Source organism: Solea solea, chromosome 2 (assembly GCF_958295425.1).
Source record: "Solea solea chromosome 2, fSolSol10.1, whole genome shotgun sequence".
NCBI lineage: Eukaryota > Metazoa > Chordata > Actinopteri > Pleuronectiformes > Soleidae > Solea > Solea solea.
The window spans coordinates 10582865-10598337 of NC_081135.1; the positions used below are offsets into that span (position 1 = coordinate 10582865).

A 15473-nucleotide genomic window follows, 5' to 3' on the forward strand; every position below is an offset into this window, starting at 1 on the left:
TGCAGAGCATCCACCGTGCCAGAGGGGGAGCTGTGTATCTGAGCGCTGGCCTATCTATTACGTCACTTCCAGGTACCTGGCCAATCACAGGACAGTAGGAAAGCTCTCGTTGGCTAGCCAATCACAGCAACTGTTTGGTCTGAAACAGCGCGGCTGACGAGAGCGTCAGCGAGGAGATATTTTGATCGGCTCGTTTGCAGCGATTAGGAGGTTTTTAATCATGAAAACAAGTTAATATATGTAAGTAGACCTCCATAACTAACATATATGTGTGATACAAGCATTCTATGTCGCCTTTAAAGGAACGCCATTTTCACCATTTTAGTGGTGGTTTAACGACATATTGAACATGAACAGAGCTAGTTTAGCAGCAGTCCTCCGCCCTCTCTCCCTCTCCCTCAGCAGCAGGAGTCTGCTCCTCTTTCTGTTTTTCTTCTCTACTTCATTCCCTCATCTGTGGGAATTATATATGAAGTGACAGATGTTTTCTGTGTGTTTTTACACCCAGGTAAGACACATTTTCAGGACAAAGACATCTTAGCTAGCTAGCAAACCTAAGGCAGTAGTGTGGGGGCAGGTGTGGTTGCTCAGAGCGAACATGCTAACCGTTGATAAAGTGCGCTGTTTGAGGAGGAGTTATGTGAAATATGGCTCCTGTGTGTCATTTTGCGATTTAGATTTAGTATACAAAACTTATAATATGGTAAGGGGAAAATAATTTATGTATAACTGAAGGTTGAAGGTGAAATTAACAGACAGGGTGGCTTCTTCAAATGTAAGGCTTTTAGCTAACATTACACACACACACACATGTATGTATGTATATATATATATATATATATATATATATATATATACACACACATATATGCTGTATAAAGCTACACAACTACTGACCAGAAATGCCAAACCGGAACTTTCTCACACAAATATTGGCGGACTTCTACAAATATGTTTCTGCCAAACATAAGGTCTAGTATTTCTAATAAAATAATGTGTGAAGATGAGAAACTCTGTAGTTGGTCTCACAAATTTCAATATCTCCATTTCCAAAATAAATGCTGAGGATTTTTGTGTTGTAGGTGAAGTTCACCAGTGCGGTGAAGCTGTCCGAAGGGGGCGCTGCAGGGCCAGAGTACGGCAGGGACGAGGAGGAGAATTTCTTCAAGCGGCTTGGTAAATGGAGGTCTGGCAGGAGGAATCCATCCAAGCTTCACCACACAGAAGAGAAAGATGGTAGACCTCCCCCACCCCAGGGTGCCCCTCGCCCACCCCACGCCCCCATCGTCCTTTGTCTATACCTCTCGGTGTCTGTCGGTGTTTTGTCCGTGTGGTGTCATGGTGTCTTGTCTTTGCATCACAAATCGCTGGACACCGCCTGCAACACTCTGTTAGCCTGGATGTTTTATCTTCAAACCGTCAGTGTCTCATGTCCACACCAAAATATATCACATGCTATTCATTATTTTGTAACAAACAAATAATGCAGTGGTGGCCCTTTAAAGCATTACAACTGCTACTACTTTATGACAGAAATTATGTTCTATGTAGCAAAATAAAAGTTAATTTCATTGCAACAAAATACAGTAGTGTTATAATATAGTAGTGTTATATGTTAGCATTAAGTTTTGTTTTTTTCCTACTGTTACTTTACTTCCTTCCTAGCTAATTTAAGATAAAAAAATTTGTTTTATCAGATCAAAGCACCAAAGCCAAAACATTATGCTACAACAGTAGCATTGTATTGATATCAGTGAAGCCAGTATTTCAATTTAACATTTTCTCAATCTTCTCAATTTTCTCAATCTTCTCAATCTATTTATCAATTGTAGTCATTTTATTGACATTTTATGTCTTAATATTATTAATTTCTTGCATATAGCGCCTTTAAGGTTTGAGAAAACACATTGTTTATTAAGACGGCTGGTTTATTATTAGTTCATAATTCACTATTCAAAAATAATACTGTGCGTAAATGTGCTCATATCGTCTTTATAAAGTGGGTCCCCATAATACTGCTTTTTAAGAAAATAATATAATTACCTTTAATTCTACCCATTTTATTTCAAATTTCATGTCAGTATCAGCTCTAAAATGAGTTTTGTCTGACTCCATTCGTCCGTGACTCCTCCGTGTCTTGTCTTCCCAACTCTGCATTCCCTTCTTTCCAACGTGCACACCCTGCACTCCTCGACAACAAACCCTTTCCTCCTTTTTTCCCCGTTCAGCAGTGGGAAAAAAGAGGAAATCACTCATATCTATCCAAACCATCTTTCTGCTGCAAAGCATATCTCTGTACTTTGTCCAGCATGACACTGTCAGTGCTCTTGTCTCTTCTGTGGTGACGTCTGGTGGTATTTTTCACAGCCTGAGTTTAAATAGAGGGGTCCACATATATAGCAACTGTGAAGCTGTGGTTACACTTACACCTTACAATGTGACTGATGATGATGTATTGCGCAACGCCTGAAAGTAATCTGCATAATTAGTTTTTAGTTGGAATTGAAAAAGAACATTTTTAAATCCAAGTGTAAGCTCCACCAGTGTCTGTGTCCATCTCTCACTCGGCTTCATGTGTCAGTGGCTCTTCAGTGCTTTTTGTTGAGTGTCCTGGATGGTGATGCATCATGAAATTATCTTAAAGGTCCAGTGTGAAAAAGATTAGTGGCATCGAATGGTAAGAGTACACTGCCTTTCCCAAGCATGTCAGGAAACTATTATTCTTTGTTTGCATAGTCACTTCCACCTTCTAAAATTCCTGTTGCTCTCGAAACATGGCAGCACAAGATTTGTAAAGCAAGACCTTTGCAATTATACCCTTATAAAATCAAACTTATGCTCACTTTCTACCAATTAACTGTCCTAAATGTCACAGTGGACCTTTAATGTGACCTTTAGTGTTGTATATGTGGCAAAATGCAACAAAGAACCCCATCATCTCTTCTATTATCCCCACCTTATTTTCTCCATCTTTTCTCCTAGGTCCTCACGGTTTTCAGGAGCGTCTCGCAGCCAGTCAGGAGGCCATGAAGAATAAGAACGTGGTGAATTTGGGTGCCATACGACAGGGTATGAAACGCTTCCAGTTCCTGCTGAATTGCTGCGAGCCGGGAACCATACCGGACGCCTCCATCCTCGCTGCTGCTCTGGACCTGGTATGTTTAAATCATTTTTTATTTATAGTGCACCAATGTCAACACCACAACCACCTGAAACTCCTCACTCCCTTCAGGAAGCTCCAGTTGTTGCTCGGGCCTCCCTCTTCCTCGAGTGCGCCAGATTCGTCCACCGCTGTAACCGTGGCAACTGGCCCGAGTGGATGAAGGGTCACCACGTCAATATCACCAAGAGGGGCCTGTCAAGGGGGAGATCACCGATCGTGGGCAACAAAAGGAACCAGAAACTCCAGTGGAACGCTGCCAAACATTTCTGCCAGTGGGGAGACGTGAGTTTGAGATTTCCCTCTATACTGCTTGCTTCACGTTGCTAAGCAAGGTACTCTAATAATAATAATAATAATAATAATGCTTGTCTGTGTGTGTTTGAATCTGCTCAGGCAATCGGCACACGGCTCAGTGAACTGTGTCACTCTGACAGCGAGAGCCCTGCTAACATCCTGGGTTACATCTATGACGAAGAGACCAAACGGAGAATGAGAAAAGAAGATGAGGATGAGGACTATTTAGATGACAGTGAGTCAGAACACTGTTTAATTACCAGACAACACAGCTGTAGTATGTTTTAGTTCACCTTAAGATTCATTAACTTTTATTCAGAAATAAAAGAATGGTATTCTGTTTATATCCAATTATGGGACTATGAGAATTTACATATAAGTTGACAAAAAACTTTATCCGTTCATGCTTTTTTTTGTTGCATGTAACCCTCCTGATTGATGAAAACATAAATCTTTTCCTTTAAGACACAGTCAATCCTACAAAATGTGGCTGCCCCTTTGCTTTGAAAATGGCCGCCTGCCAGCTCCTGTTGGAAATCACCACTTTCCTGCGTGAGACTTTTCCCTGTTTGCCACGCCCCCGCACCGAGCCACTTGTGGTCAGTAGTATTACATTTATGCACGCATGTCTATATGAATACAGAAACAACACCAGCAAAAGTGATGAGTTGAAAAGTCAAAGATATGTGCTGATGGATTTATGCGGACGATGCTCACATGTTCCCTGCAGGATCTCGACAGCTGCCGCCTGCGGCTAGACCCCGAGCTCGGCCGCCATCGATACGAGAGGAAGATCAGCTTCGCAGGCATTCTTGATGACGAGGATGGGCACGACTCGCTCAACAGCAGCAGCCACACGTTGAAGTCTGACACCACTGGTGATGAAAAGAAGGCCCCGGAAACTCAGGGTGAGACCTGAAGTCATACACACGTGTAGATTTTGTAGCACAAGCGCCATTTCGAGTCTTCCTACCATCCATTATCTTAAAGATATTTCATTCTTTCAGCTGGCCATAAATTCAGTTGTCCTATTCTGTCCTTAACATGTACATGTTTGTAAGAAATCTCTCCCTAATTTCCATCCTCTGCAGCACCCATCAGGAAGATTCGCATTGGAGGCTCTCGGCTGCTTCAGATCAAAGGGGCGCGCAGCTTCCGTGTAAAGAAGGGAGGCTCGCTGTCGTCCATACGCCGAGCAGGGAGCCTCAAAAGCACCAAGATGTCTCGTCAGGACTCTGAGTCTGAGAACGAAGAGGGTTTATTGTCCCAAACACAAAGCAGGGACACAGTTACTGACATTGGTAAGTTGTGGACAAAGATGATGTTGAGGAAGATGAGATAAGATAAGATAAGATAAGATAAGATAAGATAAGATAAGATAATCCTTTATTAGTCCCACAACAGGGAATTTTGCAAGTCTTTTTTTGTCTTGCTTAAAAACACACTTTTATTGAAACTGGTGACAATTTTGGTTGATCTTAATTAGTTTTATGGAATTTTTTTTCGACTTTAAAGCATGTTGTTTATTGTTTTGATAAGTGCTCCATTAATAATAATAATCATTATTATTATATTACATTATTCTTGTGTAATGATAATGTGTGTTTCTGTTGCAGGTAGTCCATTCAGCACCAGTGAGCCCAGCATAGAGCCAGAGGGCCAGGGCTCAGGAGGAGCAGAGGACAACTACCACCGCAACATGTCCTGGCTCCATGTACTGTATTTATTATGTGTGTATTGTGAGCCCATGTGTTCCTTCACTTCATACTGACTTCCCCTCGTGTTTATTTCTCCAAATCCTCTCTTGGCTTAGATCATGATCCTGCTGTGCAACCAGCAGAGTTTCATCTGCACCCACATCGACTTCTGCCACCCGCACTGCTACCAGCACCACAGCCGCTCCTGCGCCCGTCTGGTGCGAGCCATCAAGCTCGTGTATGGCGAGACGGTGGACAGCCTGCGTGAAGACAGCGCCTCCTCTGGTAACATCGGGGCACGTGCAAAGAAAACCAAAGAGGTGCGATTTGCAAAGCGTATCTTTCCTGTTTTTCGGTGGAGTAAATGATTCGATAGAGCAATTATGGGAGATTCCTAAGTCTTTGTTGCCCACAGTGTTCAGACAAGTCGTGTCTGAGGACCCCGTCCATGAAAAGAAGACCCACTGACTCCAACACAGAGGGGAAGAAAGACACAGGCATGCTCAAGTACATTCGCAACCAGGTGAATTATTATTTTTTATTGTATTCCTTTAGAAATAGACAGAAGTCAGAAAGTGTTACCAAGTTGGGATATATTGTAGATCAGGGTTTAATCTTTTAGATGTAAATGTTTGTCACCCTTGGATCTCATTCACATGATACTTACCAGTATAGCTCTTTGCTGTTAATAGCTTTTGTCCTCTATAGTGACTTTATTTTCTCTCCCTTAGGTGATGAGCTTGTCACCGGCGCCACTCTCGCTGCTAATCAAAGCGGCTCCCATCTTGACTGACGACATGTACGGCGACGTCCAGCCTGCAGCCTGGGAGCTGCTGCTCAGTGTGGACGAACATATGGCAGCTGCCGCCGGTGAGTCAGGCTGTGCATCACTTGTATGTTAGTTGCCTTGGCAACCATGGCAAAAACAATCCCAGGGTTTAATCAGTCTACATTTTCCTCTTGTGTTTACCCTCTCACTCCCCGCCCCCCCCAGCGGCCATGTTCCTCCTGTGCGCGGTCAAGGTCCCAGATGCGGTGACCGAGATGATGATGGCGGAGTTCCAGCACCAGGAGGCGTGTCAGCGCATCAACTCCATCCTGAAGTTTAACACACTCTGGCGTTTCCGCTACCAGGTGTGGCCCCGCATGGAGGAAGGAGCACAGCAGATCTTTAAGGTGGGTACAGTGTTTTTTTCACTCTACTTTTACAGTAAAGCTTTTCAAACTTATGTCAAATATAAATAATTCAAATTATGAAGAACAAAACAAAACAATCCAAACAAAAGAACATGCATTGGCTCAAATCAAACAACTCAGTCAAAGAAAAGTGGCAGGTCGCAGCCATCGTATCCTAATTTAAATTTTAAACCACAAATGGAAAACACAACAAGCTTGTACATGATTCTTTACCACATCTGGCAACATAAACAAAATTGTTGTGCATTTATCTCGTTTCAGATCCCTCCGCCCAGCATCAACTTCACCCTCCCGTCTCCTATACTGGGAATGCCCTGTGTCCCCATATTTGACCCCCCGTGGGTGCCACAGAACACTGGCAGCGTCCAGGACCCAATCAATGAAGACCAGTCCGTAAGTCTGAGCCTAGTTTTAATCGTTTGCCCAGTACGTTTACTCATGATTAACTTTACCAACAGTGATAGAAATGTGTAAGATGTTTTCTCATTGAGCTGCTCAGGAATACTGGTCTTTAAAAGGCTTGTTATTGTTTTTAATTTTGATGACCATAATATGTGAATAATACATACAGTATGATTTTTCAAATGATCCCATGACTGTGACACCACTAAGGTCACTTTAGATTCAATATAAATGTAAAATTAAGGTCATAATTATTATTCTCTCGTCACATTTTTATGAAGCTCATATAATGCATTACAGCATATCACTATGATGCATTTATAGTGCTTTATGATTGTAGTCATCGTGATATTGTCTTATTGTGAACATTAATTTATGACCATTCATTAAAATCTGGATGTCACGCACTTCAAGACTTAAAAGGTCAATTTAATATATTATATATTTTCATAATCACCATTATAATGTGACATAATGTTATGGACAAATGTGTGGTGTTTATTGTTATGACACATTCTGAATATTTATGAATGGTTATAGATATCCTCATATTATAATACATTCTAAGTGTATTTCTAGTTCACTATAGACATTGGCATTGCATCATAAGGACTTAGAATATCTTTACAATGCTGTATAAATGTGTAACAGAAACAGGCTATTTTATGAAGACGTTGCTTCATAAACAACATTTTCAAATCATGAACCACAACAAAAGTATTTTAAAAGAAATGCAGTTGACATGTTTGACACATATAACAAACTCCAGCCAACACTGAAAAGATACATTGCAATGCAGTTTAATCCAGGTTAGTGAAAGTATATATAAAATGTAGTCAAATGAAATATGGCTCGAGAAAAACAAGGGCAATGAGGAAAATATAGTTGATTTGTGTGTGTAATTTGTCAGTAAATCAGCCCTTTGAAACGCAACATGGTGACACTTAAAGAGTCCATTTCACCAAAGTTCAAGTATTTTAGTGTTTTAAAGATTTCAATTTAACTCCATTCAAGTGTATTTGGTCCTAATCAATAATTTGTGTTAGTGTTGTACAATTTACTACGTTTTACTCCACAATCAAAGGCAACACACATAATAAACTTGCTTTAAAATAATTTGCTATTGCTTTGCGATGCTAATTTGGACAACTGCACCAAGAAATTTGCTAATAATATTATACGAACACTTTTTTTTTCTCCTTTTGATTTAAAGTAGTTTCTTGGTGTTTCCTTTAAATTCTTTTTATTTCTTTATTTTTTACATTTTTGTGTTTAAGCATGATTATCTTAATATGTTTTATGGATTTTGATGACGACCTGCGAGCACTTGTTCTATAATTTATCTATCGACTGTCTTTGTTTTTAGTACTCCACATTAATTCAGTCAGTCCATGCCATAGTAAGTTGGTATTTCTGTCCGGATGTTTGTGCTGATGCATCTTGTTACTGCAGATCGATAAAGACAGATTTCACCATTGTGGTGTTTTTTGCCCATTTTCTTAGCAGTGGGTGTAAAACTAGGGCAGTCCCATGGGTCATTTCAGACCTTTGCATCTTAATCAGTGAAAACACATCACACTGAAAAGGCAGAATGAAAAATAACAGCATGCATCAGACATTCAGACATTTTGTGCGTGTTGTGCTGTTGATGCATGGTCATTAGATGAGAATGACTTTGCTGTGTATGTTCTCCCATATCACGCGTTCAGCCTATTGAGACATATATGTATGTGTATGAGCACTTGTGGGAATGCTGTGAGGCATTTACTGTACACACGATACAGTAAATTCTCCAAAGTCCAGTCTGAATACTTTTATTTGTGTCACAATTCTTAACAACCCTGATTCCTTACTTCGCTTCCTCATGACGCTTGGGATGGAATTAGAGCATGAGACGAATGAGCTGGAGGAGAGTTACTGTATTAACGTGTCCAGGCATTTTACATTAAATGAAAAAAAAAAAAAATGCTCCTCTCGTGTAAGTGTAAGCCTAGAATAGCTGTGCACACACGTTTCCTGAAAGATTGAAACTGTCCATCTGGATTTAATTTGTGCTTCTCCTCATTCAGAACTCCCTTGTATGTCTGCACCTGCTGTCTCTACCACGTGTTGCTTTTCCAGCCAACGTCACTCCTTGTCCTTTTCTTTTTCTTTCTTTTTTAGAAATCGTTCTCAGCGCGGGCGGTGTCGCGCTCCCACCAGCGAGCCGAGCACATCCTGAAGAACCTGCAGCAGGAGGAAGAGAAGCGGCGTCTGGGCCGCGAGGCCAGCATCATTACGGCCATCCCTGTGGCTCAGGAGTCCTGCTACGAGCCCACGTGCAGCCCACCGCCCGAGCAGGAGGAAGAAGGTGGGGCACATAGAGATGTATCATGTCAATAAAATTATAGTTTTTTATATCATATCATGATAAGGTATCTGTGATGACCTTTCCTGGTTTTCAAGGCTCTTACAATTGATAAATATCACATCTATTGTGTTGAATCAATTTATATTTCATATAAATTGATTAAAAATATATGGAATTGACAAAATGGTATTTAAAAAAGTCACTTAATAACCCTTTAACAACATTTTAAGCCTAATAATTTGTGTTTTAGCAGAATTTGACCGTATTTACAGGCAATTTCACTCACATACTCGCGTAAATATCCTACATTTAACATTAAAAGGCCAAATAAATAAACCAGGTATTGCCAAAATTATATTTAAAAAGTTACTTCATAACACTTCTTTCATTTTAAGCCTAATTATTTGTGTTTTGGCGGAATGTAACCATATTTATAGGCAATTTCACGCACATACTCGCGTAGATGTCCTTCATTTAACATTAAAAGGCCAAATAAGAAAATCAGGTATTGACAAAATGATATTTAATAAGTCACTTAATAACCCTTGTTTAATTTTAAGCCTAATTATTTGTGTTACAGCAGAATTTGATTCACTTATGAAAGTATAAGTGAATCAGAATTTCTGAGATACTTACAAACATTTCTGAGAGCAAAATAAAAATGCTTTTATAAGTAAAAAAGAATCAGTTTGGTGTCCGTGATACTGGCCAAATTCCAAATTTGCTGTATTGCACACTGCTATATGACCGAGCCGCTGAGTGCTCTGTGTCCTGACAGTATGTTGTTCTTCTCTGCATATGTGTCGGCCATGTCGGACATTGATAACGCCAGCAGAAGAAGTGGTGAACCTGACATCGCGCCGCCTGTCCGTCAGCCCCTCCTGCACCTCCAGCAACTCCCACAGGAACTACTCTTTCCGCCGGGGCTCTGTGTGGTCGATGCGTTCGCTGGCCAGCGCTGAGGGTAGGAAAACACAGAATTGACCTGGACTGGAAATTATTTACTATATAAGTTCCTTTGTTTCCTCATTTGTCAAATAAATCTTTAATATTTTTTTTTTCTGTATTTGCCAGATGAAGAGAACACAACAGAACACACTCCCACTCACCACATGCTACAGCCACCTCAAGCTGTCTTCCCAGCATGCATCTGTGCTGCCGTTCTACCAATTGTGCACCTCATGGAGGACGGGGACGTTCGAGAGGACGGTGTGGCTGGTAGGTTGCTCTTAATTAGTGAACAACAAGTGTGCTCTACCTTTTTAATATGTGTATGAGTCTTGTTATTCAGTATTTCCTCTAAAAATAAAAAAACAAACTTAACTTAAATTTATTTACTTTATTTTTTGCTTTATTTTATATAAAGTTATGTACAAAAACAACATACCGATGGAGCAGGAGTTTGTTGCCTGATTTAGCACGTAGATTAAATGAGATTTTACAAATTAACTCATATTCTTCGTTTTATAACTTTTAATACTTTCACAAAAAAATAAGAGTATTATTCATTCTCTCCTCGTGGTTCTGCAGTGAGTGCCGTGGCGCAGCAAATCCTCTGGAACTGCCTGATTGAGGATCCGGCCCTGGTTCTGCGCCACTTCCTGGAAAAGCTAACAGTGAGCAACAGACAGGTAAACACACACAATTTGAAGTTTTACTATTTTATTGCAGGAATTAATTGTTTTCTCTTGCTATTTCTATTTTATGTTTATACATACAGTACATTTGTGTTGCATATTTGTATTTTTAATGGTGACAAAAAGCTGCATTGCATTATTTATGTATGAATAGTGCTATACAAATGAAGTTTTGATTGATTGACAGCATCACCCATGTTCCCTGTGTTTTAAGGATGAGTTGATGTACATGCTGAGGAAGCTGCTGCTCAACATCGGAGATCTGCCGGCTCAGACCTCTCACATCCTCTTTAACTACCTGGTAAGTGTCTCCATTTGTATCTCCATTTTTTTGTCTTCCGTTTAAACCTTCCATCATATCCTAATCTCGTCTTCCTCCTCCTCCTCCTCCCAGGTTGGTCTGATCATGTACTTTGTGCGGACTCCCTGTGAGTGGGGCATGGACGCCATCTCAGCCACACTCACCTTCCTGTGGGAGGTGGTGGGTTATGTGGAGGGGCTGTTCTTCAAAGACCTGAAGCAGACCATGAAGAAGGAGCAGTGTGAGGTCAAGCTGCTGGTCACTGCGTCCATGCCAGGTGTTTATTATTATTATTATTATTATTATTATCATTAATAATATTGTTTTTTTTACTATTAATATTAATGATAATAACAATAATGATAATTATAAAATATCCCTGTAAACAAATCTGATGCCTTTTGTTTTATTAGTAGACCACTGGACTTGATTTAAGTGATTCTACAACATCTGAGAAATGCTGCAAAGAAACTGAAATTAAACAAAAACATTTACATTTACAAAGAAAGACATAAAGAGTAGTTATTTATTGTGAAATGAATGCCGCACACACATTAACCACACTGTATTCTTGTGTTGTGTTGAAGCAGGAACCAAAACTCTGGTGGTGCACGGGCAGAACGAGTGCGACATCCCAACACAGCTGCCAGTGCATGAAGACACTCAGTTTGAAGCCTTGCTGAAGGTAAAGACGCTGTAGATGAGATTGGCATCTTTTTACTGATGTTAAAATATCAATTATATTTGGTAAATATCGTTCTTTATCCACACAGGAGTGTCTTGAATTTTTCAACATACCTGAGGCCAGATCAGCGCACTACTTCCTCATGGACAAACGATGGAACCTCATCCATTATTCCAAGGTAGCAACAACCAAGAGACAAAAGTGAGGAGGGGATTAGTTCCTCTTAGTTTAAAAGATTAACAAAAAATAATTAAATGTTTCTATCCATAGACATATGTAAGAGACATCTATCCCTTCCGGAGGTCAGTTTCTCCTCAGCTCAACTTGGTCCACATGCTGCCAGAGAAAGGACAAGAGCTCATTCAGAAACAGGTGGGAAAGTTAAAAAGAAACACTCATCCACCGTCTCCTTTTTGTGTCTCATTCTGTTTTTTGTTTTTTTTTTACCTTTGCCTTGCAGGTGTTTTCCCGTAAACTGGAGGAGGTGGGCCGTGTCCTCTTCCTCATCTCGCTCACGCAGCACATGCCGGCTGTGCACAAGCAATCCCACGTCTCCCTGCTGCAGGAGGATCTGCTGCGTCTGCCGTCTTTCCCACGCACCGCCATCGACGCAGAGTTCTCACTGTTTAATGAGCCGCAAGGTTAGTTAATGATAAATAGATAAATAGAGATGTAGACACTGTAGATTTAGATATAGACGCTGTTGCTATAGATTAAACCCTATATTGTGCTGCCAACTCCTCTCTCAGGTAAGGAGCTGTTTGGACTAGACACTCTCCACAAAGTGCTGTGGATCAAGCTGCTGGAGGAGATGTTCCTGGGCATGCCCAGTGAGTACCCGTGGGGTGACGAGATGATGCTCTTCCTCAACGTCTTCAACGGGGCGCTGCTGCTGCACCCCGAGGACAGCGCCCTCCTCAGGCAGTACACGGCAACGGCTATCAACACCGCTGTCCACTTTAACCATCTCTTCTCCCTGAGTGGCTACCAGTGGATCCTGCCAACCATGCTGCAGGTACACATCATGGAACTGGTGGAATTATACTTTTCAGACATGAGGAAATGTCCTTTTATCCCCCACCATGTTTTGTTTGCTTTAGCACAATTATCAGTTACCTACTGAATTATATAAGACTGTGTGCAGGCTAAATGTGAATTATAGAAGTGGAAAATCAGAAATTGAAGATGATGAAAAGCTGACATAAAAAGATAGATAGAAAAAAAAATATTGGGCACATACAAGTTTAAAATGTAAAATATTGGAGATAAGATACAAAAAAATGTATGAATAAAGAATAAAATATTGAAAAGCATTCCATAAATCACAAGATTGGGCATAAAATTAGAATACAAATAATACAAAACAATTAAAGATAAAATATATCGTCATACTACATATAATAATGATTAAAATGCAACATCATTTGCAAGGAACAATGAATACTGAGTGATAATGAGTGTATAAATGTGCAACGGTACCAGCATTTGGAAACAAGGTAAACAGGCTTTGTTTTTTTTGTTTTTTGTATAAAGATGTTGCTTCCTAATGTGTCGTATGTGTCTGCTGTATGTGATCAAAAACTTTATGGTGCTGCACAGGAACGTTTGCACAACATTTGCACCAAACTTTCAAACAGAGCAACCAGATTTTGAACTTACCCATGTGTGTTGTTGTGACAGGTCTATGCTGACTATGAGAGCAACCCTTTACTGAGGCAGGGCATTGAGTTCTGCTGCCGACAGTTCTACATCCTCCACCGCAAACCCTTTGTCCTGCAGCTGTTTGCAAGTGTGGCTCCGCTGCTAGAATTCACAGTAAGGATGACACACGTCCTCATATACCATCTGCCGTCAGTTTTTGCGCAAACGTTCCAGCTACAATCCTGACTGTCTGCATGTGAATCTGTCCTCAGACCAGCACGAGCACTGGTCTGTCTAAAGGAGTCTCAGCCCAGTGTCTGTTCGACCTGCTCGTCTCTCTGGAGGGTGAGACTCAGGACGCCCTGGACGCTCTGGAGCTGGTCAAGGCTGAGAAACCGCTGCGCTCTCTGGGTAAACTGTCCGCCATATTACTCAGGTTTATTAAAGTTTACCTGTATGAGGTATTGAACCAACCAGACACTCACTCTCATTGATAAAAAATTGCTGCCAGCAGGGCAAAAGCTTCACCTGATAAAATCTATATCTATAATATCCCAAAGGGTTAGGGTTTTTTTTGGGTTAGGGTGTATGAATTTGTTTGCTGCCCATCTTACCATAGACAACTTTTTCCAGCTGGAAACTGACGTTTCTAAATCTCCTGCACCAAACTGCATAGGGAAAAGCATAATTTTTAGCTTGCAGGGACATAAGTCTACTGCTGCTCCTTTTGGTTTTTGTCTCTTAGGTAAAGTCATAATAGATGCCACCCTATCATGGTCACCTCAGTTAGATTTTATTTGAAAGAAAATACAGCAGCGTGTCTACTTCCCACGTAGACTGTTGTCATTTGGAGCCAGCTGCAGGATTATTATTGCCCTGTTTTATACGACAGCGATACAGAGTGTGCTGTTATATTGTAGCACGGTCTGGTTCAGCAGCGTGGCGGTAAAACTCAAAGCCAAACTGCAAAATCAAATAAAAATCTGTGCAAAGGTCATCGGTCAACCAGTCATAAGTGATTTTCATGAGGCACACAGAAAAATTATGATCAGGCTATAGCTAACTCCATCTCCTGTTTGTCTAACCTGTATTTGTATTTTGTGACAGAGCGTCCTATGAACTGTAAAAGTAAAAACTGTATGATATATATTGTATATTCTTTGGGCAGATTTCTGTTATGGAAATGAGGACTTGGCCTTTTCTATCAGCGAGTCCATCAAGCTGTGTGTGACTGTGGTCGCTTATGCTCCTGAATCCTTCAGGAGGTAGGGAGATATACACACACACACACACACAAAACCGCATCATGGATTATTTCTCCCTCTTCTACCCATGCTGCACCTGTGTCTGACCCACAACAATTAACCGTTCTGTGTAATATCCCCCAGTCTCCAGATGCTCATGGTCCTCGAGGCCTTAGTTCCCTGCTTCCTCCAGAAGCTGAAGAGTAACACAGTGACCATGGAATCTGCATCCGCTGCCAGAGATGAGATCGCCGCCATCGCTGCGCTGGCTACGTCACTGCAGGCCCTCCTGTACAGCTCAGAGACCCTAACGAGGTTCGACAAACATCAGAATCTTTGCTGTAGGTGATGTCTCTTTTTATAGATGCTCCTAATATTTTGTATTGTCTCCACATTTCTCACAGACCCATGACAGCCCCACAGTTGTCCCGCTGTGATCAGGGTCATAAGGGAGGAACGACTGCCAATCATGCCATGTCAGGAGGTGTCAACACCAGGTCAGCACTTTATTTGTGATGATTTAGGAGTCCATAAATGGGATAGTTCAGGAATTTTGAAGTGTGGTTGTATGAGCTATTGAAGATTGAATGACTTTATTGACACATTATTGACACATTACACATTTTCTCTCTCACACCAAAATCCATTGACAAAATCGTCGATTTTACACCACAGCGCAAGGGAGTTGTTGATCCACTGCTGCTTCCATCAGAAATTGAAAATGTGTGGTATTGTGACTTCGGTGTTTGAAATCCTTTGTTCAGATTTACCCAAATGACACAAACTTGCCAAACGTGGTAGCAGTTGACCAGCAGCTCCTGTGTCCCTGCAGGTTAAAATCATTGACTTCCTCTATGGGCTT

General features: G+C 41.0%; 1 protein-coding gene across 21 annotated transcripts in view; it reads left to right on the forward strand.

Moving 5' to 3' along the window:
- LOC131443808 (protein unc-80 homolog) overlaps positions 1-15473 on the forward strand; it is a 52782-nt gene that overhangs the window by 23337 nt on the left and 13972 nt on the right. For 10 of the 21 annotated variants that reach the window (XM_058613817.1, XM_058613867.1, XM_058613840.1 and 7 more), the window contains 29 exons: positions 1083-1236; positions 2983-3155; positions 3233-3445; positions 3557-3692; positions 3923-4056; positions 4188-4365; positions 4549-4758; positions 5074-5171; positions 5271-5474; positions 5570-5677; positions 5886-6024; positions 6149-6330; positions 6613-6744; positions 8917-9103; positions 9936-10067; positions 10178-10321; positions 10634-10734; positions 10955-11041; positions 11135-11318; positions 11629-11726; positions 11815-11904; positions 11997-12098; positions 12187-12367; positions 12476-12741; positions 13407-13541; positions 13640-13778; positions 14536-14632; positions 14756-14926; positions 15016-15108. In XM_058613817.1, the coding sequence (XP_058469800.1) occupies positions 1083-1236; positions 2983-3155; positions 3233-3445; positions 3557-3692; positions 3923-4056; positions 4188-4365; positions 4549-4758; positions 5074-5171; positions 5271-5474; positions 5570-5677; positions 5886-6024; positions 6149-6330; positions 6613-6744; positions 8917-9103; positions 9936-10067; positions 10178-10321; positions 10634-10734; positions 10955-11041; positions 11135-11318; positions 11629-11726; positions 11815-11904; positions 11997-12098; positions 12187-12367; positions 12476-12741; positions 13407-13541; positions 13640-13778; positions 14536-14632; positions 14756-14926; positions 15016-15108 (4268 nt within the window). The remainder of the gene's footprint in view (positions 1-1082; positions 1237-2982; positions 3156-3232; positions 3446-3556; positions 3693-3922; positions 4057-4187; positions 4366-4548; positions 4759-5073; positions 5172-5270; positions 5475-5569; positions 5678-5885; positions 6025-6148; positions 6331-6612; positions 6745-8916; positions 9104-9935; positions 10068-10177; positions 10322-10633; positions 10735-10954; positions 11042-11134; positions 11319-11628; positions 11727-11814; positions 11905-11996; positions 12099-12186; positions 12368-12475; positions 12742-13406; positions 13542-13639; positions 13779-14535; positions 14633-14755; positions 14927-15015; positions 15109-15473) is intronic. The other 11 variants (XM_058613825.1, XM_058613926.1, XM_058613957.1 and 8 more) reach the window with 5 other exon arrangements.